The sequence below is a fragment of the Bufo bufo genome, chromosome 10, assembly GCF_905171765.1.
Source record: "Bufo bufo chromosome 10, aBufBuf1.1, whole genome shotgun sequence".
NCBI classification, from domain to species: domain Eukaryota; kingdom Metazoa; phylum Chordata; class Amphibia; order Anura; family Bufonidae; genus Bufo; species Bufo bufo.
Genome location: NC_053398.1, coordinates 7,779,723 through 7,806,172, shown reverse-complemented (window position 1 = coordinate 7,806,172; position 26,450 = coordinate 7,779,723). Strand labels below are relative to the sequence as shown.

General features: G+C 43.7%; 1 protein-coding gene across 2 annotated transcripts in view; it reads left to right on the top strand.

The window, feature by feature from the left end:
• NELL1 (neural EGFL like 1) overlaps positions 1-26,450 on the top strand; it is a 596,336-nt gene that overhangs the window by 557,658 nt on the left and 12,228 nt on the right. For both annotated transcript variants that reach the window (XM_040409754.1, XM_040409753.1), the window contains one exon: positions 17,295-17,488. In XM_040409754.1, coding sequence (XP_040265688.1) covers positions 17,295-17,488 — 194 coding nt within the window. The remainder of the gene's footprint in view (positions 1-17,294; positions 17,489-26,450) is intronic.

The window sequence follows — 26,450 nt, the reverse complement described above, 5'->3', positions numbered from 1 at the left end:
TGCATGCTTCCACTGATTTGCACATAGCTTTGTCACTTTTGTCCACAGGACGTGTCTGGCATTGGAGCTCGGCCTTTTTCACGTGAATAGCAAATAGAAACTTATTGTTTATTTGGGGAAAAAACTAATTGTTTTTTTCTAACAATGGAAACCCCTCAAATAGACAGGACTGTGATATTACCACTTGTATAGAAGGGAGGAGAGGGCAGGCAGTGCCTATGAATGTGTGTCTGCAGCCTCCTGTTATAGTGGGAACAGCAGCTCTGGAGAACAAACTGCTGCTCTACCCGCTCAGTACATTGCTTTGTGGGGTAGATGAAACTTACGGTTTGCTGTTTTCTCTCTCTCTTATTATCAATTTTGTCAGTTACGGTGAATTTGAAGTCTCCGAGCGATAAAAAATAAGCAGTTACGTGAAGAATTAGAAACTCTCCAGATAAAACAATCCGTCACATTTTGATGGCGGCTTCATTTTCCCCCCTTTTTCTGAGCGTATATTTCAGTTTTAATTATTTACTGCTGCAGATAACAGTCAGTGAGTTATAATCTACTCAAACAATAAAGGAACTTACTGCCGGGAGTCTTCTGCTTGCCAGTGACTTATGGGCGAATACGAGAACCGCGGGATCCATACAAATCACAATTAGCAACTGTAAAAGTGACGAATCACAATCTGAGCCTGAAGCTCCTCAAATGATAGGACGGGCGCAGAAAAACACTGGAAACAGAAAAGAGAATAGTAGGTCATGATTTAACCCCGTTGCAAAAGTCATCACACCCCCTAAAGAAGGTTGTTCTCTTCTCAAATTGTTAAGGATTTATTCAGCAGTTTCTTAGTTATATCTGTTTCTGGGAAAGCTGGGTGACCAACAGCTGTCTCCGGGGGTTGAGTCGTCAAGGAGCAAAAAAGGAACAGCCATGAAAAAGGCGCCAATCACAGAGTTAACGTGGTCAAGAATAGGAAATGTAGAATAGGAGCAGTGACATAAGTATGAATGTAGTATTGGAAAATATTGTCACCTGGAGTACAAGGAAAAATCAGGATATTAAAATATGTAAAAAATATATATATATATATATATATATATATATATATATATATATATATATATATATACAGTACAGACCAAAAGTTTGGACACACCTTCTCATTCAAAGAGTTTTCTTTATTTTCATGACTATGAAAATTGTAGATTTACACTGAAGGCATCAAAACGATGAATTAACACATGTGGAATTATATTCATAACAAACAAGTGTGAAACAACTGAAAATATGTCATATTCTAGGTTCTTCAAAGTAGCCACCTTTTGCTTTGATTACTGCTTTGCACACTCTTGGCATTCTCTTGATGAGCTTCAAGAGGTAGTCCCCTGAAATGGTCTTCACTTCACAGGTGTGCCCTGTCAGGTTTAATAGGTGGGATTTCTTGCCTTATAAATGGGGTTGGGACCATCAGTTGCGTTGAGGAGAAGTCAGGTGGATACACAGCTGATAGTCCTACTGAATAGACTGTTAGCTGCTTTTTTCTTGCCATAATACAAATTCTAAGTAAAGAAAAACTAGTGGCCATCATTACTTAAAGAAATGAAGGTCAGTCAGTCAGCCGAAAAAATGGGAAAACTTTGAAAGTAAGGGCTATTTGACCATGAAGGAGAGTGATGGGGTGCTGCGCCAGATGACCTGGCCTCCACAGTCACCGGACCTGAACCCAATCGAGATGGTTTGGGGTGAGCCGGACCGCAGAGTGAAGGCAAAAGGGCCAACAAGTGCTAAGCATCTCTGGGAACTCCTTCAAGACTGTTGGAAGACCATTTCAGGGGACGACCTCTTGAAGCTCATCAAGAGAATGCCAAGAGTGTGCAAAGCAGTAATCAAAGCAAAAGGTGGCTACTTTGAAGAACCTAGAATATGACATATTGTCAGTTTTTTCACACTTGTTTGTTATGTATATAATTCCACATGTGTTAATTCATAATTTTGATGCCTTCAGTGTGAATCTACAATTTTCATAGTCATGAAAATAAAGAAAACTCTTTGAATGAGAAGGTGTGTCCAAGGTGGGGGGTTTATCCCATAGACCCCGGTGAAGTGAGATATTCTGTCTTGAGTTTATCCCATAGACCCCGGTGAAGTGAGATATTTATATATATATATAATTTTTTTTACATATTTTAATATCCCGATTTTTCCTTGTACTCCAGGTGACAATATTTTCCAATACTACATTTATACTTATGTCACTGCTCCTATTCTACATTTCCTATTCTTGACCACGTTAACTCGGTGATTGGCGCGGTTCCTTTTTCTCTCCTTGATGTATCTTTAGATGCAGCAGTTCTTTCTACATATTCAGTCACTGCCGGCAGCTGGCCACCTTTTCTTTATTGCCTGGTGACAGTCTCTCCTCCCTTTTGGCGCCCTGCAGTTACTCAAAGACTTTTTGGACTTCCATCCAAGGAGTTCTGTGATTACTCTTTTTTTGCGGTTGTTCCCCCCCCCTCTTTCCTTTCCTCATATTTAGGGGGTCGAGGCCCAACTTTCCTAAACTCCTGATAGCAGACTGGAAGCTCGTCCCAACATAAATAAGCAGGTTGTGAGAACTTTAGGAAAGCTAGAAATTGTAATTTTATTTCCTTTAGCCAGCACCCAGCTTTTCCAGACCCAGATAATACCAAATGGCCTACAACTAGAATGTGGCTGTGAAAGAAGACACCTTAAAGATTTCAGAGGAGAGCGGCCATTCATCCGTATCCAGCTATCCACTGGGAAATGAAACCGATCAGAGGGGGCATAATGAGACCCCCAATGATCTATGACAGAGCTACATCATCATGCACCTGGGCCCCCAATGCAGGATCTCAGCCAGGGCCCCCCACCTATAGGATGGCCAGAGGTCCAGTTTCTAAATTTAAGTATGGGGCCCTGCCTCATGGTTTCTTTCTGTTACTTTTTTGTGCTGTGACATCGCTACATTATTCCTGTACATCATATGTGCATTATGTGACATCACTACATGTCTAATTCCAGTGTGGTGACATCACAGTAGATGATCCCTGTACTGTGACATCACTCTGTGCCTCAGCCCTGTGCATTAGGGAGACCAATCATAAGCTTTTCTGAACATGTCATGATGAAAAGGGGCCCCATACCTTGGTTTGCTATGGGGCCCCCTTGTTATGCCCCTAGTGTTACTCTAACCATCCCCCCTGCAGTGTTACTGGGTGCAGACAATGATAATTCCTCGACAATCTCATAACCTTAGGGAACTGCTGGATTTCGACGGCCCGTCCTGGCAGGTAATTATCGGGAAGGAAGCGTTCCTTCCTGATAACTGCCTGCCTGTCAGTGGAGGAAAGAGATGCATTTACATGCAGCGATCTCCTCCACTGTATGGGGATGAGCGATCACTACTACTATTGTTTCCGGGCAGCAGATCACTGTTCACACAGCACAATCCACTGCCCAAAAACGATGATTTCAAGGGCATGTGTCACCAGATTCAGCAGCATTAAACCACCCGACATACCAGATGTGCGTATGTCGGCCAAATATCAGGTTTCTGGTCCCATTTCTTTAGGTGACCTCAATAGGAAAACACATAAAATCAATGGTGCAAAAGAGCGTGATGCCATTGCACCCAAAGGCTCCGCTCCCGCAAGACTTCAGGGCCAGGCATGTATAGGTTTTCACTGCCTAGGTAAGCAGTGGGGGCGTGGCATAGGAGACAGGGGGTGGAGCCTCTAGGTGCAACAGCACAGCCCTTGTTGCACTTAGATAAATAGATGGATGCATAGTTAGAAACATACATAGATAGATAAATAAATAGATTCATACATAGCAAAAATAATATATAGTATGAACGGCGCCGCACGTCCAAAAACAAAAGGGTGCCAGCGGATGTTGAAGCGATCCAATCTCCAAAAACACAGAAAACAAAAATATTCCATGGCACTCCAGAAAAGTTAAATGAATAGGACTTTTAATTCAAGCAGTGAGGAAGGTTCCGGGGTGCGGACCGAAACGTTGCGTTGGTGAATTAAAAGTCATATTAATTTTACTTTTCTGGAGTGACGTGGAATATTTTTGTTTTCTAGATCCATACATAATAGATACTGTATTCATGTAGTTAGTGAAGAGATGTTTCTGCCCCTGTAATTCTCAGTTCAGTACGTTTTCTCAGAGAATACTGTACCATGAGATTCCAACAATAGACATCAAACAGAAGAGTGGAAGACGACATTACACATTATTTTACAGCAATTAAATCTAAGTTAAATGTAATTATCTTTACAATTGAGATATCTTAATTTAATGAATAAGTAATTAGTTCATTTGCATGTTCAGTACAGTCTTCTGTGTGACTGAGGAAATCAGTTATATTGTATCTGCTGCACATAATGCAACGCGTCCAGCAACTGCAGTATGAGGGTCCATTCACACGTCCGTAGTGCATTGCGGATCCGCAATACACCCGGCCGGCACCCCCATAGAAATGCCTATTCTTGTCCGCAATTGCGGACAAGAATAGGACATGTTCTATTTTTTTCCGGAGCTGCGGACCGGAACATTGGGGCCGTGCTCCGGCAATGCGGATGCTCTCCGCATCCATTCCGTCCCCATAGAGAATGAATGGGTCTGCACCCGTTCCGCAATTTGCCTAAACCACCTGCTTTCTGATGTGTTATAATCTTGTGCATAGGAGGCAGTATTATAGTAGTTATATTCTTGTACATAGGAGGCGGTATTATAGCAGTTATATTCCTGTACATAGGAGCAGTATTATAGTAGTTATATTCCTGTACATAGGAGCAGTATTATAGTAGTTATATTCTTGTACATAGGAGGCAGTATTATAGTAGTTATATTCTTGTACATAGGAGCAGTATTATAGTAGTTATATTCTTGTACATAGGAGGCAGTATTATAGTAGATATATTCTTGTACATAGGAGGTAGTATTATAGTAGTTATATTCTTGTACATAGGAGCAGTATTATAGTAGTTATATTCTTGTACATAGGAGCAGTATTATAGTAGTTATATTCTTGTACATAGGAGCAGTATTATAGCCGTTATATTCTTGTACATAGGAGCAGTATTATAGTAGTTATATTCTTGTACATAGGAGGCAGTATTATAGTAGTTATATTCTTATACATAGGAGGCAGTATTATAGTAGTTATATTCTTGTACATAGGAGCAGTATTATAGTAGTTATATTCCTGTTCATAGCAGGCAGTATTATAGTAGTTATATTCTTGTACATAGGAGCAGTATTATAGTAGTTATATTCTTGTACATAGGAGCAGTATTATAGTAGTTATATTCTTGTACATAGGAGCAGTATTATAGTAGTTATATTCTTGTACATAGGAGCAGTATTATAGTAGTTATATTCTTGTACATAGGAGCAGTATTATAGTAGTTATATTCTTGTACATAGGAGCAGTATTATAGTAGTTATATTCCTGTACATAGGAGCAGTATTATAGTAGTTATATTCTTGTATATAGGAGCAGTATTATAGTAGTTATATTCCTGTACATAGGAGCAGTATTATAGTAGTTATATTCTTGTACATAGGAGCAGTATTATAGCCGTTATATTCTTGTACATAGGAGCAGTATTATAGTAGTTATATTCTTGTACATAGGAGCAGTATTATAGTAGTTATATTCTTGTATATAGGAGGCAGTATTATAGTAGTTATATTCTTGTACATAGGAACAGTATTATAGTAGTTATATTCTTGTACATAGGAGCAGTATTATAGTAGTTATATTCTTGTACATAGAAGGCAGTATTATAGTAGTTATATTCTTGTACATAGGAGGCAGTATTATAGTAGTTATATTCTTGTACATGGGAGCAGTATTATGGTAGTTATATTCCTGTACATACTAGGCAGTATTAGTTATATTCTTGCCATTTATTTATGTTATTACAGTAGTTTGGGAATGGTTTTGTAACCTTTATAAATCCAATGTATAAAGTAGGCTGTTATCACACAGAAGGGATATAGGTTCTTCTATATGAATATCCTGGAACATGGAAATTATTAGGTTCTATGCAGTCACAGAAAATAACATGAATTGACTAAGTAGAGGAGAGGGGCACACCTACATGTGATAATCAAATGGAGCTGCAGCCAATACGTTTAAAACTATTTATTTGTCACAATAAAATAAGGTACCTCAATGAATCACAAAATACATTCATTAAAATACAGTTAATACATAAATAACCACCTGTGTGGACTCGAATAACCAGTGTGAGGTGTCACTGGTACCCAATAGGGAATCGTAGGTTTGATAGTGAATAGTCTTTGATACAAATCCAAATGCGCAATGGTAAATGCGCTATGTCTCTGCTGGTGTTAGGTAATGACTAGCAGCTAAGGCTAGTATGTTGCAATAGTATACAAAGTCTCGTAATATTGCTTGCTGATTGTTACAGCATATCAAATAATGCGTTCTAGTGGCTTGCTGTGTGTGAACACACTACTCACTGTTTGAAGTCGACTGAGGAAGGAGTCACTGCCAACTCTGAAACGCGTCTGGTGCACAAGTCTCGAGTAAAGCAAGTAAGAAACCGCAGCGTATTATCTGCGCAACATTTGGAGTTCTTTGAAGCGCTTTCTACATAGCAGACAGGAAGAAACTCAAGCCCCTCTGTGTCTACACCAACAGACACCAAAGCAACGCCGACAATTCAAGTGGGTCAGAGTATACAGACCCCGGCGTCTAAACGGACAGTTTCTTTCCCTGTCACGGTACCCTGCTCACATACACCGAGAGCGGACCGGAACTGAGACCTCTTGTGCTGCAACACGTGGGACGCCACGCTGAGCACGAGTGATCGGTCACTTCACCGCTTCAAACAGTGAGTAGTGTGTTCACACACAGCAAGCCACTATAACGCATTATTTGATATGCTGTAACAATCAGCAAGCAATATTACGAGACTTTGTATACTATTGCAACATACTAGCCTTAGCTGCTAGTCATTACCTAACACCAGCAGAGACATAGCGCATTTACCATTGCGCATTTGGATTTGTATCAAAGACTATTCACTATCAAACCTACGATTCCCTATTGGGTACCAGTGACACCTCACACTGGTTATTCGAGTCCACACAGGTGGTTATTTATGTATTAACTGTATTTTAATGAATGTATTTTGTGATTTATTGAGGTACCTTATTTTATTGTGACAAATAAATAGTTTTAAACGTATTGGCTGCAGCTCCATTTGATTATCACATGTAGGTGCGCCCCTCTCCTCTACTTAGTCAATTCATTTACCTAGAAGATTGGGGATATCTTTCTTTTAGGGGGAGCACCCATTCCGTATTAACTGGAGGGTGAGCCAATCCAATCCTATTCCTACAGAAAATAACATGCTCAAAAATGTCACATGTAAAATGTGAAGGATAATTGAGTCTGTGATGGAGGGTTTATTCATTTGGCACAATGTTTGTTTCCATCCTGTGAAATGTTTCATGTTCGGAACAGTAAGTACAGATTATATCTAATCATCCTGAGCGCTCCTCATTGGATTTGGAGAATGAAAAGTCCTTGGCTGCAGATTCTGACCCTGGAGCGCTGCCTGCTGATTGGTGGATGCTGCTCCCTGTCGGACTGAACGCCGGTATTATAGGACTAGGTGCCAGTCGAGCATGCTTATTCTTATTGTGTTATTACAGGCCTGGAGACGTCTAGTGCTTGAGAAGTTCATAAAAGGAAATGTGGATTAGAAGCAAATTTCTTGTAAAATTCTTTTTATTACATTTTTAAACAAATAAAACAAAACATGCTTTTCCATGTTACAAAGAAGATAACAAATACAGAAGTATTCACAATATTAGAAGAGATATACAACCTGAGTATGCAAATTTCAGTTGACATCGCAATTCTCTGCCTTTAATGATCCAAGCGGCCGGCTCTACTGCCCCCCCCCCCCCCCCCTTGAGTTCAGGAAAAATATCATGGGGCACAAGTGACATCACTAATCTCAAGTATATCTCATATTGTACAAGTGCGGTCACACTGAACCCTAAAATTAACCCCTTCACATCCTTTAGAATATGCACTTATATCTAATAGACACACCTTTATAGACCCCCCCACCCCTGCATTATATATCCACCTGTATATGACAGCCACTGCCTGTATCAGTTGTGGCGAACCTATGGCACGGGTGCCAGAGGCGGCACCCAGAGTCCTCTCAGTGGGCACCTACACCCTGGAAAAAGTCTATGGTGTACTGATATGCCTTTGGTTTTTCCTGCCCTTCATCAGCGCAGCGCATTAAATGTAGGCAGGTATTATATGTAAATGATAAAGTACATAAAAGATGTACTAGATTAGTATTCCGGATAAATCACCGTGTTGGCACTTTGCGATAAATAAGTGGGGTTTGGGCACTCTGTCTGTAAAAGGTTCACCATCACTGATCTATATTATAGACTTCTCTGTAACATGCCTGTATGTATAGACGGACACCTACATCCCTGTATTCTGTACACCCCTAAACTATCCATATATATATGGACTTATCCCTACATCCTCTGTATAGACATCTGTGTATTATATATGATTTATCCCCTATATATCATATACAGTAGATACATCACCTGTATTATATACTCTATATACTGTATCACACGTCCCTACATCATCGGTATTCTATATATCTACTGTATATTTGATATCTTCTATACATCTGTAATAGACATACCCCTACATTGGCTGTAGTATGAATCTACACTCCATATGATATACCTCTATACATCCGACATACTTCAGTCTTATACGTACCAATATGTAATCACTATATCATATAGTCAGAGCCCTACATCATAGATATTGTATACCCCTCTATAAGAGGATTGCGCTATTATATACCCTCATATAACATTGTGTATAATATTCCCCTATATCATAGATGAATAAGTATCCAATTCATTCCCCTACATTCTCCGTATTATATACAGCTATAAATACTGTACATTCTGTATACAGTATACCCCTATGTAGCATACAGTATATCCGAACACCTACATCACCCATATTATATAAACCTATTGTATATAATAACCGCACGCTATCAGGATTATATACTTATATAGTAACACCCTGTATAACATACCTCTATATATCATATAGGTGCATCCATACTGCCTCAGTAATATATCCCTATGTACGAAGATTAAACTCAGCATTATATACCTTTATATATCACGTGTTTGTACCCCTACATCCTCCGTATGATATAAAGTAGTTCTATATGAAAACTACTGTACATTCTCTGCATAATAGACCTCTATATACTATAGACGCACGACTACCCTTATGATATACTGCATATATATATATATATAAAACTACTGCACACTGTATGAGATATGCATTCTGTACCCGACAGACAACTTCACATTACCTGTATATAACTACTGTACCCGTATACTCCCCCATATATATATACACTGTATCCTATAGACACACATCACCTGTATATAACTACTGTACCCGTATACTCCTCCACCATATATACACTGTATCCTATAGACACACATCACCTGTATATAACTACTGTACCCGTATACTCCTCCACCACATATACTGTATCCTATAGACACACATCACCTGTATATAACTACTGTACCCGTATACTCCCCCATATATATACTGTATCCTATAGACATCACCTGTATATAACTACTGTACCCGTATACTCCTCCACCACATATACTGTATCCTATAGACACACATCACCTGTATATAACTACTGTACCCGTATACTCCCCCATATATATACTGTATCCTATAGACATCACCTGTATATAACTACTGTACCCGTATACTCCTCCACCACATATACTGTATCCTATAGACACACATCACCTGTATATAACTACTGTACCCGTATACTCCTCCACCACATATACTGTATCCTATAGACACACATCACCTGTATATAACTACTGTACCCGTATACTCCCCCATATATATACTGTATCCTATAGACATCACCTGTATATAACTACTGTACCCGTATACTCCTCCACCACATATACTGTATCCTATAGACACACATCACCTGTATATAACTACTGTACCCGTATACTCCCCCATATATATATATATACTGTATCCTATAGACACACACCACCTGTATATAACTACTGTACCCGTATACTCCCCCATATATACTGTATCCTATAGACACACATCACCTGTATATAACTACTGTACCCGTATACTCCTCCACCACATATACTGTATCCTATAGACACACATCACCTGTATATAACTACTGTACCCGTATACTCCCCCATATATATACTGTATCCTATAGACATCACCTGTATATAACTACTGTACCCGTATACTCCTCCACCACATATACTGTATCCTATAGACACACATCACCTGTATATAACTACTGTACCCGTATACTCCCCCATATATATATATATATATATATACTGTATCCTATAGACACACACCACCTGTATATAACTACTGTACCCGTATACTCCTCCACCACATATACTGTATCCTATAGACACACCACCTGTATATAACTACTGTACCCGTATACTCCCCCATATATACTGTATCCTATAGACACACATCACCTGTATATAACTACTGTACCCGTATACTCCCCCATATATATATACACTGTATCCTATAGACACACATTACCTGTATATAACTACTGTACCCGTATACTCCTCCACCACATACACTGTATCCTATAGACACACATCACCTGTATATAACTACTGGACCCGTATACTCCTCCACCACATATACTGTGGACACGTGGTGTTCCCGCGGAGCGCAGAGCTGACAATCTGCTAATGGGCTACCATTGTTCGCACTTTGCCTCCCTGGAGAAATGTATAATGGATTCCGTTGGCTTTGTTCAGTGCAAACAAGTGCGTCTTCCGGAGAATACACGTAATGCCGCCATCCATAATTGCCAACATCTGGCTTTCTATAAATCTGCTAAATTGCAAGGAAGGCAAATTATATTTTACTGTCCTAAGTAAAGCGATTACGTGCAGTCTGCAGGCGACCGGCTTCCCAGTTCATCCGTAAAGTCCTGCCAGCCTTGAGTGGCGAGCCCCGGCCCGCACCTTGTCCCCTAATCCGGTTTCCGAAGACATGTTTACATCTTATTGGCCAATTATTCCCAGGCAGCGACTGTACAACAAAGGCGACGTGTTAATTCATTTTCCAGGTGGAAGCGAGAATCAATTCTTAGAATATTTGCCAGTTTAAGCGCCCATGGTCTGATTGAGCGCACATGGCGATCGGCGCTGAATCCAAGCACGGGCTACCCGGCTGACGTATAATCCAATTAGGCCGTAATGCGTGTCCATCCCCTGATCCTTAATATGCCATTGATTTTCTGCTGGTGATGAATTTTATCTGTAAAATTGGTTTCATACAGTGAAGGCTTCTCTCCAGTGGAGCCGATCATAAGCCGGGATATTAAACGGTCCCTACGCTCCAGGTAATTCGCATATTTGTCAAACCCCAGGTGCGTCGTCATGGCTTCCGATAAGTGGGTGCCAAAATGGGGCAGGTAATATGGGGACAAAGTACTGTATCTATGGAGAAGAGACTCGATCCCCTGGACTCAGATCTGGTGTCGAGTAGATCTATAGGGTCAATACATTCCCCTCCAACTGTAACTTCTCATTATACGGAGCTTCAATCACATGACACGCGAGACGCCAGCCTGATATCTCATCGTCTTCCCATCTATGAATGCGCAGAGCTTTACAGCTGCCGCCTGGCAGTGTGCACACATTTTAAAGTGTACCTGAGTTTTCCAAAAAGTTTGTACTTCAGTCATTTGACCAGTTATTTCGAGCCAAAACCCGTAGTGATCCTTGTAGCAATGAAAAGCTGGTACAAGCCGATCAATGATGAGAAAGTCGGAGGAAGAGGCGCTTGAATCGCCCTAAGAACAAATTAGCGTAACTTGGGGCGAATAGAGTGCCTCCACATGTCACAGCCCCTGCGCTGTTGATAAAACCAGTCCTCAAACTGCAAGACATCGTGTGTGGGAAAAACTCCGTCGCCCGGATCAGGAAGTCTACGTGTAGGGAAGGAAGATCGCGCGGCACGTAAACCAAGATGGTGCTCCGTGTTTGAGAGCGCTCGAGAGTTAAAACTGAATAATGAGATATGGGTTGAAATGAGTGAAGGCATTCTATGAGATGTGTCCTATGTCTCCGATATGAAAGGAGTAACTTTACATTAGGGTCGTCCAGATCCGCAACACACCCAGCCGGCACCCCCTATAGAAATGCCTATTCCTATCCGCAGCTGCGGACCGGAACTTCGGGGCTGCGCTCCGCAAATGCAGAAGCGGAGAGGGCCCATAGAAAATGATTGGGTCCGCACCTGTTCCGCAAAATTGCGGAACAGGTGCGGACCCTTTTGCGGACGTGTGACTGGGGCCTTACAATTTTCAATTATCCCTGTCCTGTGACATCCCTCTGTTTATTGCATCTGTACTGTGACATCGCTGTGTATTATCCCTGTACTGTGACATCGCTGTGTTTATTATCTCTGTACTGTGACATCACTGTGTATTATCCCTGTACTGTGACATCGCTGTGTTTATTATCTCTGTACTGTGACATCACTGTGTTTATTATCTCTGTACTGTGACATCACTGTGTGTATTATCCCTGTACTGTGACATCACTGTGTTTATTAACCCTGTACCGTGACATCCCTGTGTTTATTATCCCTGTACTGTGACATCACTGTGTTTATTAACCCTGTACCGTGACATCCCTGTGTTTATTATCCCTGTACTGTGACATCGCTGTGTATATTATCTCTGTACTGTGACATAACTGTGTTTATTATCCCTGTACTGTGACATCACTGTGTTTATTATCTCTGTACTGTGACATCACTGTGTTTATTATCCCTGTACTGTGACATCACTGTGTGTATTATCCCTGTACTGTGACATCACTGTGTTTATTATCTCTGTACTGTGACATCGCTGTGTTTATTATCTCTGTACTGTGACATCACTGTGTTTATTATCTCTGTACTGTGACATCACTGTGTTTATTATCTCTGTACTGTGACATCACTGTGTTTATTATCCCTGTACTGTGACATCGCTGTGTGTATTATCCCTGTACTGTGACATCACTGTGTGCATTATCCCTGTACTGTGACATCACTGTGTATATTATCCCTGTACTGTGACATCACTGTGTTTATTATCCCTGTACTGTGACATCACTGTGTTTATTATCCCTGTACTGTGACATCGCTGTGTTTATTGCATCTGTACTGTGACATCACTGTGTGCATTATCCCTGTACTGTGACATCGCTGTATTTATGGCATCTGTACTGTGACATCGCTGTGTGCATTATCCCTGTACTGTGACATCACTGTGTGTATCATCTTAGTACAGGGATAATACACAGTGATGTCACAGTACAGAGATAGTACACACAGTGATGTCACAGTACAGGGATAATACACACAGTGATGTCACAGTACAGGGATAATACACACAGTGATGTCACAGTACAGGGATAATAAACACAGTGATGTCACAGTACAGGGATAATAAACACAGTGATGTCACAGTACAGGGATAATACACACAGTGATGTCACAGTACAGGGATAATAAACACAGCGATGTCACAGTATAGAGATAATAAACACAGTGATGTCACAGTACAGGGATAATACACACAGTGATGTCACAGTACAGGGATAATAAACACAGTGATGTCACAGTACAGAGATAATAAACACAGTGATGTCACAGTACAGGGATAGTACACACAGTGATGTCACAGTACAGGGATAATAAACACAGTGATGTCACAGTACAGGGATAGTACACACAGTGATGTCACAGTACAGGGATAATAAACACAGTGATGTCACAGTACAGGGATAATACACACAGTGATGTCACAGTACAGGGATAATAAACACAGTGATGTCACAGTATAGAGATAATGCACACAGTGATGTCACAGTACAGAGATAATAAACACAGTGATGTCACAGTACAGGGATAATAAACACAGTGATGTCACAGTACAGGGATAATACACACAGTGATGTCACAGTACAGGGATAATACACACAGTGATGTCACAGTACAGGGATAATACACACAGTGATGTCACAGTACAGGGATAATACACACAGTGATGTCACAGTACAGGGATAATACACACAGTGATGTCACAGTACAGGGATAATAAACACAGTGATGTCACAGTACAGAGATAATAAACACAGTGATGTCACAGTACAGGGATAGTACACACAGTGATGTCACAGTACAGGGATAATAAACACAGTGATGTCACAGTACAGGGATAGTACACACAGTGATGTCACAGTACAGGGATAATAAACACAGTGATGTCACAGTACAGGGATAATACACACAGTGATGTCACAGTACAGGGATAATACACACAGCGATGTCACAGTATAGAGATAATAAACACAGTGATGTCACAGTACAGGGATAATACACACAGTGATGTCACAGTACAGGGATAATAAACACAGTGATGTCACAGTACAGAGATAATAAACACAGTGATGTCACAGTACAGGGATAGTACACACAGTGATGTCACAGTACAGGGATAATAAACACAGTGATGTCACAGTACAGGGATAGTACACACAGTGATGTCACAGTACAGGGATAATAAACACAGTGATGTCACAGTACAGGGATAATACACACAGTGATGTCACAGTACAGGGATAATAAACACAGTGATGTCACAGTATAGAGATAATGCACACAGTGATGTCACAGTACAGAGATAATAAACACAGTGATGTCACAGTACAGGGATAATAAACACAGTGATGTCACAGTACAGGGATAATACACACAGTGATGTCACAGTACAGGGATAATACACACAGTGATGTCACAGTACAGGGATAATACACACAGTGATGTCACAGTACAGGGATAATACACACAGTGATGTCACAGTACAGGGATAATACACACAGTGATGTCACAGTACAGGGATAATAAACACAGTGATGTCACAGTACAGAGATAATAAACACAGTGATGTCACAGTACAGGGATAGTACACACAGTGATGTCACAGTACAGGGATAATAAACACAGTGATGTCACAGTACAGGGATAGTACACACAGTGATGTCACAGTACAGGGATAATAAACACAGTGATGTCACAGTACAGGGATAATACACACAGTGATGTCACAGTACAGGGATAATACACACAGTGATGTCACAGTACAGGGATAATAAACACAGTGATGTCACAGTACAGGGATAATACACACAGTGATGTCACAGCACAGGGATAATACACACAGTGATGTCACAGTACAGGGATAATACACACAGTGATGTCACAGTACAGGGATAATAAACACAGTGATGTCACAGTATAGAGATAATGCACACAGTGATGTCACAGTACAGAGATAATAAACACAGTGATGTCACAGTACAGGGATAGCACACACAGTGATGTCACAGTGCAGGGATAATAATCAGTGACATCACTGATTATTATCTCTGTACTGTGACATCACTTATCTGCTCCCCACCACTGCTGTTACCACCCACTTATAAACTTCCAGCACGCATAGGGGGCCACACATGCTGCTGCAGCCGATGACTGGTCGCAGTGGTGATGAATCCCCCCAGGTGACCCAGTGACTTCTCTCGGTGCCACATACATTGAGCCCCGCAAACAGATTGTAGTAACAGCAGCTTTACGGTGGATTCCAGAAGGCAATGATCAGCTGATCGTCATGGAAGATACCATATGACGGGGCTGTCCGTATACGCATCGCACTTGTCAGTATTCGCACCTGTGGGCAGAGCAAGAACCAGCACACACAGCAAATTGTGACACGCTGTGGAACTACAGGTCCCAGGAGCATTGGATTAACTGTAGCATGAAATACATAAGAATGTCCCTCCGTCTCTCGTTCTTAGACTGACTGCCCCCCTGCCCCCCTCCCCCCCCACTTTATTTATTTCTGTTTAGGGCGGTAAATCTGCGCGCCGATCCTGCTGCCCACGCCGTAAATCTGCACAATGAAACGTTACATTATAAAGTAATTGCTGTGTTTTGTGGGAGGAAAACATCACTTGTGAGGATTGCTGCGCGTTATTGTGTGTTCCAGATTCTAAAATTGACTTATGAGGGGTTTTATGAGTCAGAGTGTGCGCGGCCTCCATTTTATCGCGCCGACATATTTCATAACCGCATCTGGGAGCGAGGAGACATTTAGAAGGACTTCATGCTTTTCTTTTGTTTGGCAGCACAAGCCGTAAAATGTCACATGCTCATCTGAGGAGGATCCGGTAGACGAGGCGCTGCAGCAGCGGTGTAGCAGAGCTGGTGGGCTAGAGTAGCAGAGATAACTATGATGTTCAGATTGAGTGCCATCACTTTAAAGCACCTGTTCCACTTTTTCCGACATAAAAGTCAGAAAGTCAGTTACTTCTCTATTCATTCCCGAGAGACGGACATTGAGGCTTCCATAAGAATACACAGAGAAACTGACTGCCTGTCCACACATCAGATGCTGTATTATTTGGAAAGTCAGAGTGCTGGTCACATGACACGGCTGAGGATCAGAAGGGAGGTTATAACTCCAGTCACTAGTAGGAAAATTACCTTCACTACAGTTCACATCATGCACCTTTCTAACAGGTCAGAGAATAAACATTTTTGTGGAAGCGCTTCTTTAAAGATGTTGTTCACCCCCGGGGACATTTTCTGCAGGCCCCCCCCCCCATCGTGGTCAGAGGCCGTGGGGGTAGTAATAATACTTACCTGATCCCTACCATTGCGTTTTGGCTCCATTGCTGCCCTGCAGGTCCCGGGTCTCCCTACACCAATTTGTCGTGGGTCAGGTGACTGCTGAAGACAATAAATGGCTGCAGCAGTCATGTGTCACGTGACCTGACGTGTGGGTGACATGTCACTGTTGCGACCAGTCATTGACAGAAGCGATCACGTGACCGCGTCAAACAGGATGTTGATGCGAGGAGAACCGGGACCTGTAGAGCCAACGGGGCAGTGATAGGTAATCCCCACCGCTGAATCTAAGTATGACTGACACCATGATGGGGGGGGGGGGGGGGGGGTCTGTAGAAAACGTCCCCAAGTGTGAACAACCCCTATAAAGGTCAGAAACATACTTGGAATTGAATGACTGAAATGCATTTTGTCTTTGCAGACATTGATGAATGCGCTTTAAGGACTCACACCTGCTGGAACGATTCAGCTTGCGTCAACTTAGAAGGCGGATTTGACTGTCTTTGCACGTCCGGACCGTCTTGTACGGGAGACTGTCCCCATGAAGGCGGGCTGAAACGCAACGGCCAAGTCTGGACCCTAAAAGAAGACAGATGTTCTGTATGTTCATGCAAGGTAAATGCGAAGAAGACATAACTGACCCCGGTCATGACAAAACGTTACTGTTGTTTATGGTTTCTGCTTGCTGTCAGCTAATGGAAACATTCTTGAAACATAATATCTATGATAACATTTTTGCTACATTGTATCCAGTCTAGACAACCTGCAGCTTGGACTCTAGACCGATCCATTTTACATGCACTGATGCATTGTAGCAAACCTTCCTCTGCCCTTTATGTTCTGCTAAAAATCTAGACATGGAAAGGAACAGCACGTGAAAAAGGTTAAACTACACGAGGCGTGTTTGAAATTTGTAACCATGGAGACACGGAGCTCTGCATGGAAGCTGTGTACAAACACGGTAGGCCTATGAAGAGAGGAGATATCAGGCAATGTGTTGTATTGGCGCCCAGTTGGCGGTTCTTCACCGCCAGTTCCTGCAGTCATCTACAAATCCGCTCGCTCGTTCTGTCATGTTTGAAGAGTCTGCTGGACGTGCTGTGCTCTGGGCTCCCCCAGACATCGCGAGTAGAGATGAGCGAATTTCCGCTTATGAAATTCGTTCACACTTCGTTTGTTGGTAAAAAGTGAATTGCGTTATGGATTCCGTTACCACGGACCATAACGCAATTCTATGACGGAATGCCTAACGGAGGCATTCCGCCATAATAGAAGTCTATGGCCTGCATAACGGATCCGTCCTGGATCTGCAAAAACGCTTCCGTTACAATAATACAACCGCCTACATCCGTCATGAACGGATCCGGTTGTATTCGGTCTTCTATAGCCATAAAGGATCCGTCTTGAACACCACTGAAAGTCAATGGGGGACGGATCCGTTTTCTATTGTGTCAGTTAAAACTGATCCGTCCCTGTTGACTTACATTGTGCGCCAGGACGAGCCGTTTGGCTGCAGGCAGTGTTTTGGTGTCGGCCTCCAGAGCGGAATGGAGACGGATCGGAGGCCAACTGACGCATTCTGAGCCGATCCTTTTCCATTCAGAATGCATTACGGCAAAACTGATCCGTTTTGGACCGCTTGCGAGAGCCCTGAACGGATCTCAGAAACGGAAAGCTGTAAAGGACGCCTTTGGTGGTAGCATTGTATCAGGGAATCTCTCTATGGAATGGACTAATGTTAACCCCTTGTAGGGGTTGTCCAGCCTTTGGGACTTTAATAGACCCCTGCAGCATATTGCACCTGTAGAACCATCCACATTTACCTGCTCTCCGCTGCTCCATTCAGCAGTGTTCCAGTCACCATCCTGTAAACGTCTGGACGGACGGGCTCATGAGCATCACTGCAGCCAATGACTGGCCTCAGAGGTGACGTGTCCCCAGGTGTCGCTTGTGGACACCTCTCTGCTGAGGCCAGTCATTGGCTGCAGAGTGAACCTGTCCATCTGTCTAAAAGACCACTGAAGGCTTGAAAGCTGGGCCACCCCTTTAAGGACCAGCCTATTGTGGGGCTTCAGCAGGACCAGGTTTCTGATTTTATTTTTTGCATGATTTTGGTTTATAATTTCTGTCTTTTATTAAATTATTTGGAGGGTTAATAGGGAAAACCATCAATGGCGTCTTTATTTATTGCATTTAATTCCTCCCCATGAGCAGCGCGGTATAAATCAGGTTAGCTTTTTTCTATGGGTGGCTCAGTGGTTAGTGGTGGCTCGGTGGTTAGCACTGGTGCCCTGCACACTGGAATCCTAGGTCTGACCATGGATCACATCTGCATGGAGTGTTACATCTTTTCCCGTGTTTGTTTCTCATACTCCAAAGACATAATGATAGGGAACATAGATTGTGAGCTCCTGGGGACAGAGGGATGGCAATGTCTGTACAGCGCTGTGGAATATGTCAGAGATATACAGTCCTGATCAAACGTTTAAGACCACTTGAAAAATGGCAAAAAATCATATTTTACCTTGTTGGATCTTAACAAGGTTCCAAGTAGAGCTTCAACATGCAACAAGAAGAAATGGGAGGGAGACAAAACATTTTTTGAGCATTCAATTAATTTAAAAAACCGATTAAACTGAAACAGGCTGTTTTTCAGCTGATCCACATTTTAGGACCACATGCCTTTAAAAGGCCAAATCTGTGCAAAGATGTGGATTCATTGTCATCTTCTGTCAGGTAGTCACACGTTGTGATGGCAAAGGCAAAAAAACTCTCCCTTTTTGAACGTGGTCGGGTTGTTGAACTGCATAAGCAGGGTCTCTCACAGCGCGCCATCGCTGCTGAGGTGGGACGCAGTAAGACAGTCATTTGGAATTTCTTAAATGATCCTGAGGGTTATGGAACAAAAAAGTCAAGTGGAAGACCCAAAAAAATGTCGTCAGTACTGAGGCGGAGGATCCAATTGGCTGTCCGTCAAGACACTGGACGATCCTCGACCCAAATTAAGGCCCTTACTGGTGCTGACTGCAGCTCAATAACCATCAGACGGCACCTGAGATTGAAGGGCTTCAAAAACAAAAAACGTCTTCAAAGACCTCGTCTCCTTGAACGCCACAGAACTGCTCGTTTGGACTTTGCAAGAGAGCACCAAACATGGGACATTCAAAGGTGGAAGAAAGATTTATTCTCTGATGAGAAAAGATTTAACCTTGATGGTCCTGATGGTTTCCAATGTTACTGGCAGGACAAGCAGATCCCACCTGAGATGTTTTCTACGCGCCACAGCGGAGGGGGCGCCATAATGCCTTCAGTGGAACAATGGAGCTTCAGGAAGTGCAGGGGCGTCAAACGGCCGCTGGCTATGTCCAGATGTGGGAGAGAGCATTCCTCATGGCTGAGGGCCCTCGTCTGTGTGGTAACAGGACAACGCTACAGTACACAATGGCCACAGGACAAGGGACTTCTTCCAGGAGAATAACATCACTCTTTTGGCCCATCCTGCGTGTTCTCCTGATCTAAATCCAATTGAGAACCTTTGGGGATGGATGGCAAGGGAAGTTTACAAAAATGGACAGCAGTTCCAGACAGTAGATGGCCTTCGTGCGGCCGTCTTCACCACTTGGAGAAATGTTCCCACTCACCTCATGGAAACGCTTGCATCAAGCATGCCGAAACAATAACGGCGGAGCTACTCATTACAGAGTTCATGTTTGGAAGTTGGATTTCTGTTTTGGGGGGTTTAGTTTTTTTTGGAGGTTTGGTCCTAAACTTTTGATCAACTGAAAAACAGCCTGTTTCAGTTTATTCGTTGTTTTCATTAAATTGAATGCTCAAAAAATGTTTTGTCTCCCTCCCATTTCTTCTTGTTGCACGTTGAAGCTCTACTTGGAACCTTGTTAAGATCCAACAATGTAAAATATGATTTTTTGCCATTTTTCAAGTGGTCTTAAACTTTTGATCAGGACTGTATAAGTGAGTAACACTAATATAGCACTAGGTCCTTATAATTTTGGTGGTACCATACATCTTTTTTAGATTTTAAGTGGAAAAATATTTTTGTAGGGGGCTGGACTTTCTTATTTTTACTATTTTTCTATTAAACTTAATTGGTCTTCGTCTTCCTAGGACTTGAACCTGTGATTCTTTAACGAATCCTACCCCTTTAATCACATACCGTAATATGACGTCATGGAACCCACCTGATAGGATTGAGAGGCACTGATGGGTGTGCAGAGGGGGCCCCTTCCCTGTGTCAGATGCTGCAGTCAGTAGTGACCGTGGTAATTCCAGTCAGTAGACTTGGTTATTGTCTGGCAGGTATGGAGACGAGTGGGGGAGGGAGGGAGGAGCCCCAGAATTTATGTAATTGGGGGAACAAGCACATTTTCCTATTATACTTGACTAGGCGGCGCTGTAATCCGTTATACAGGCGCGTTCGCAACTTCTGATATACAACAAGCTGATATGTCCATGATCACTAGATTGGTTCCTAGGCAGCAAAATGCGTAATGTAGTGCCTGTTCACACCTGTAGTATGACCTCCTGCCCCATCACAGCAGCTCTTTGGTGGGGAGCCCTTCCCATGTGGATCTGATTGGGCCCATTTCTATGGCGCGGCCTCTATGGAACGTGTTCCCTTCTATTCTATGATATTTCCGTGGTCACAGCCATGAGGGGACGCGGATGGGGCCTCACCGCGGGACCTCCATTCTGGATGAAGTCCTCTTTCAAGTTTCCAGTAAGTCTGCACATGGTTGACGATAATGTGACTGTAATCAACCGGAGAATGAAATGGGATATGCAAATGCTGAACGCCCGGCCCCTGCCGCAGCATTTTCCGCACATCACTTTGGGTGTCTGTTTCAGAAGAAGCAAATCTCCAACCTGGAATCATCCGTAACTGACACTTTGCAGATTAGATGAATATGCAGATTTCTATATTGGAGTCGACAACACAGCTGCGAGGAAGCGACGGGAAAGTGGATGGAAGCTAAAAATACTGCCGAGCAGACGTCTATCCACGAGCGTACCAGCGACGGACTCCCCACCAGTAAGAGACGGGCGGCCCCTGCTGGGAAGTGCACCTCTCCGGATGGGGGAGTCACATTTCCATATGGGTTATTAGGGTATATGGAAAAGATTGAGGGGACATTTTATTAGGCAGAGCAGACACTCCCTGGGCCCATGTACATCAGCTTTCCATATAGTTTTTAGGCTATAGGTACATGATTCAGAAGGGGGTGCATAATTTGGGAGGATCCAGTACCTAAGTAATCATTTCTCCACACTGGTTATTAGGGTATATGGAGGAAGGGGATTTAATACAAAGCCGTTTGGTTGTGGATTATGGTTGATTTGTTAACCCCTTAGTCTTTCTCTAGCCCGTCATATCTGCAACAATCCCTTAAAGGAACACTGAGGGTATCAGTGTGTCATGCTCCACCCCTCGGCCCCTCCAACATGTTTGTTAGGAGCGTCCCTTTAAGAACATGGTGAGAGGCATAGAATAATGAGCGCTTTAACTGTTTGCTGCGGCGTTAAGTCGTCACAGTGCGCACGCGCAGGAGAGAGGGGCAGCGGCTGCCAGCGTTCGCAGGGAGGGGTGGTAACAGCACTAATAATGATTGAGTGTTTAGCAGTTGGGAATCAATGAGCGAGTCGTTTGTAATCACCCATATAATTTACGACTCCTCCTCGCCAACGTTCACCCGGTAATTTAGCTTCATAAATAAATCACAAGACGCGTTTTATACCCACATCACATGTCTAGAACAGGGGGATGGCAGAGCCCAGCCATGATCCCGTCTCAGTCTCCAAGTGCGGTAAATGTTAAGTGATTCCGTTGCAGGGCTGGCCTTTAGCGGTTTATCGGCTTTTTGTGAGTTTTTATTGCGGTGAATGTTAATATTTTGCCGGTTATTAGCCGGGGGATTAGGACTTTGCACCTGTCGCTCCGGCAGCCTGGCTAATGACAAGTAATACCTTCACCATCATTATAGCTGTGAATACCGGAGATGATAGTAATTGAATGTGCTGAGAATTGAGGGAACGTGGCAGGTAATGACTGCGAGTGTATTGCTTCAGCGCTGACCTTATTCAACCCAGCCATCTGCAGATAGACAGCGCGCCATATGCCACATGCGTCAGGAGGACAGCAGCCGCGAGGTGTGACCGTTCAAGAATCATCCTGGTTAGATCGGCTGAAATGCGTAGGTTATACTATAGATGCACTAAGATAATGCCGACATCCTGCTGTATTAAAGCATGACCTTGCAATGCAGACAGCAATGTTGATGGGGTCCTGTGAAAGTGGATACAGGTGGCAAACCTACCACAGAGGCAGCAGGGCATGTGTCGTGGCGCCCAGAGTGGCATTGAACAGCCCCGTTCAGTTCGATACTAGCTGCAGTGAGCTCCCTCTAGTGGTGGGTGATATATTATGGAAGGACTGCACACGAGAGAACTGGGAGGCCACTTTTAGAAGGAACAAGGTTCCTCAGCAGCACAAAGAATTTCAGCAGATGAGGGTTAGGCTACTATCACGCTGGCGTTGTGGCTTTCCGTTTGTGAGATCGGTTCAGGGCTCAGCGGTCCAAAAGGGATCAGTTTTGCCCTAATGCATTCTGAATGGAAAAGGATCGGCTCAGAATGCGTCAGTTTGCCTCCGATCCGTCTTCATTCCGCTCTGGAGGCCGACACCAAAACGCCACCTGCAGCCAAACGGATCCGTCCTGACACACAATGTAAGTCAATAAGGACGGATCAGTTTTCACTGACACAATAGAAAATGGATCCGTCCCTCATTGACTTTCAATGGTGTTCATGACGGATCCATCATGGCTATAGAAGACATAATACAACCGGATCCGTTCAGAATGGATGCATGCGGCTGCATTATGGTAACGGAAGCGTTTTTTCTGATCCATGACGGAGCCGCAAAAAATGCTAATGTGAAAGTAGCCTTAGACAGACGGGGCAGCGTCATGATGTAGGGAGGTACGTCTGACCGGTCCGTCTGCATGGGGAGGGGGGTCTACTCATTGAACTGAAAACATCCCAGACATCCGTGTTGGAGCAGCATGCTGAGATTTGTAGTTTCACAGCAGATAATAAGCCTCTGGCTGAACAGAATCATTAGTCGCTTGTTCATATAGACTTGTACGAGTGAAGCCGGTACCTGGAGAGGAAATACCGAAATAATTAATCCCTGTGTGTATGTTCATATAGGGCAGATTGTGCTTGTGCTGCAGAAACTGAACAGCGCGTAAAGCGCCCGGCGCGCAGCACAATGAGATACGGTCAGCCACCGACAGGAGGAGCGATCACAGTCCAGTGATAGAGACATACATGTACTGTATGTATCATCCCATCAGGGCAGTCACAGGCGGTGTACATGTATGTATCATCCCATCAGGGCAGTCACAGGCGGTGTACATGTATGCATCATCCCATCAGGGCAGTCACAGGCGGTGTACATGTATGCATCATCCCATCAGGGCAGTCACAGGCGGTGTACATGTATGCATCATCCTATCAGGGCAGTCACAGGCGGTGTACATGTATGTATCATCCCATCAGGGCAGTCACAGGCGGTGTACATGTATGCATCATCCCATCAGGGCAGTCACAGGAGCTGTACATGTATGCATCATCCTATCAGGGCAGTCACAGGCGGTGTACATGTATGCATCATCCCATCAGGGCAGTCACAGGCGGTGTACATGGATGCATCATCCCATCAGGGCAGTCACAGGCGGTGTACATGGATGCATCATCCTATCAGGGCAGTCACAGGCGGTGTACATGTATGTATCATCCCATCAGGGCAGTCACAGGCGGTGTACATGTATGCATCATCCCATCAGGGCAGTCACAGGAGCTGTACATGTATGCATCATCCTATCAGGGCAGTCACAGGCGGTGTACATGTATGCATCATCCCATCAGGGCAGTCACAGGCGGTGTACATGGATGCATCATCCTATCAGGGCAGTCACAGGCGGTGTACATGTATGCATCATCCCATCAGGGCAGTCACAGGCGGTGTACATGTATGCATCATCCCATCAGGGCAGTCACAGGCGGTGTACATGTATGCATCATCCCATCAGGGCAGTCACAGGCGGTGTACATGTATGCATCATCCCATCAGGGCAGTCACAGGAGCTGTACATGTATGTATCATCCCATCAGGGCAGTCACAGGCGGTGTACATGTATGCATCATCCCATCAGGGCAGTCACAGGCGGTGTACATGTATGCATCATCCCATCAGGGCAGTCACAGGCGGTGTACATGTATGCATCATCCCATCAGGGCAGTCACAGGCGGTGTACATGTATGCATCATCCTATCAGGGCAGTCACAGGCGGTGTACATGTATGCATCATCCCATCAGGGCAGTCACAGGCGGTGTACATGGATGCATCATCCCATCAGGGCAGTCACAGGCGGTGTACATGTATGCATCATCCCATCAGGGCAGTCACAGGAGCTGTACATGTATGTATCATCCCATCAGGGCAGTCACAGGAGCTGTACATGTATGTATCATCCCATCAGGGCAGTCACAGGCGGTGTACATGTATGTATCATCCCATCAGGGCAGTCACAGGCGGTGTACATGTATGCATCATCCCATCAGGGCAGTCACAGGCGGTGTACATGTATGCATCATCCTATCAGGGCAGTCACAGGCGGTGTACATGTATGCATCATCCTATCAGGGCAGTCACAGGCGGTGTACATGTATGTATCATCCCATCAGGGCAGTCACAGGCGGTGTACATGTATGTATCATCCCATCAGGGCAGTCACAGGCGGTGTACATGTATGCATCATCCCATCAGGGCAGTCACAGGCGGTGTACATGTATGCATCATCCTATCAGGGCAGTCACAGGCGGTGTACATGTTGTGGGGTCTCGCTCTGGTAGACAGGATTAGCGGACGCAGTATAAAGGCAACAACAAGTTCTTTGGATCAAACAGTTCAGTGTCTTATTCACACTTTAGGCAAGTGACAAAACAAGCGTCATAAGCAAACAAAAAAAGTCACCTTGCGCTATTGGGGGTAATTCACACCATGCGGCAATTCTGCCTCAAAGAGTCCTTGCTGATAGCAGCACCAACCTGTTTTCAAGCCTTCATCCAGACACAAGGTTCCCAGATCCCAACACAGAGACACGGCTTCTGAGCCCAGCTGCCTATTTAAGGACAGCCAGGTGCTGCCAAAACCCGGACTGGCATTTAAAATCTGATCCAGTATTTGACCTCACCTGGCTGTAAATCAGCCCAGCAGCAGATGCTGGGAGGAAAATACCTGTTTGGCTACTATGTTGCCCAACAGTTAAGGGGGGGCCACCATCACCCTTAAGGGTTTGTCCACTTAAAAAAAAAAACATTGCCATACGCCCTAGGACTGTGATGACTAACCTTCAGTGGTGCTAAAACTACAACTCCCAAGATGTACACTTGCTTGGCTGTTCTCAGAACTCCATAGAAATGAATAGAGCATGCTGGGAGTTGTAGTTTCACCACAGCTGGAGTGCCGGAGGTTAGACATCACAGCTAGGAGTT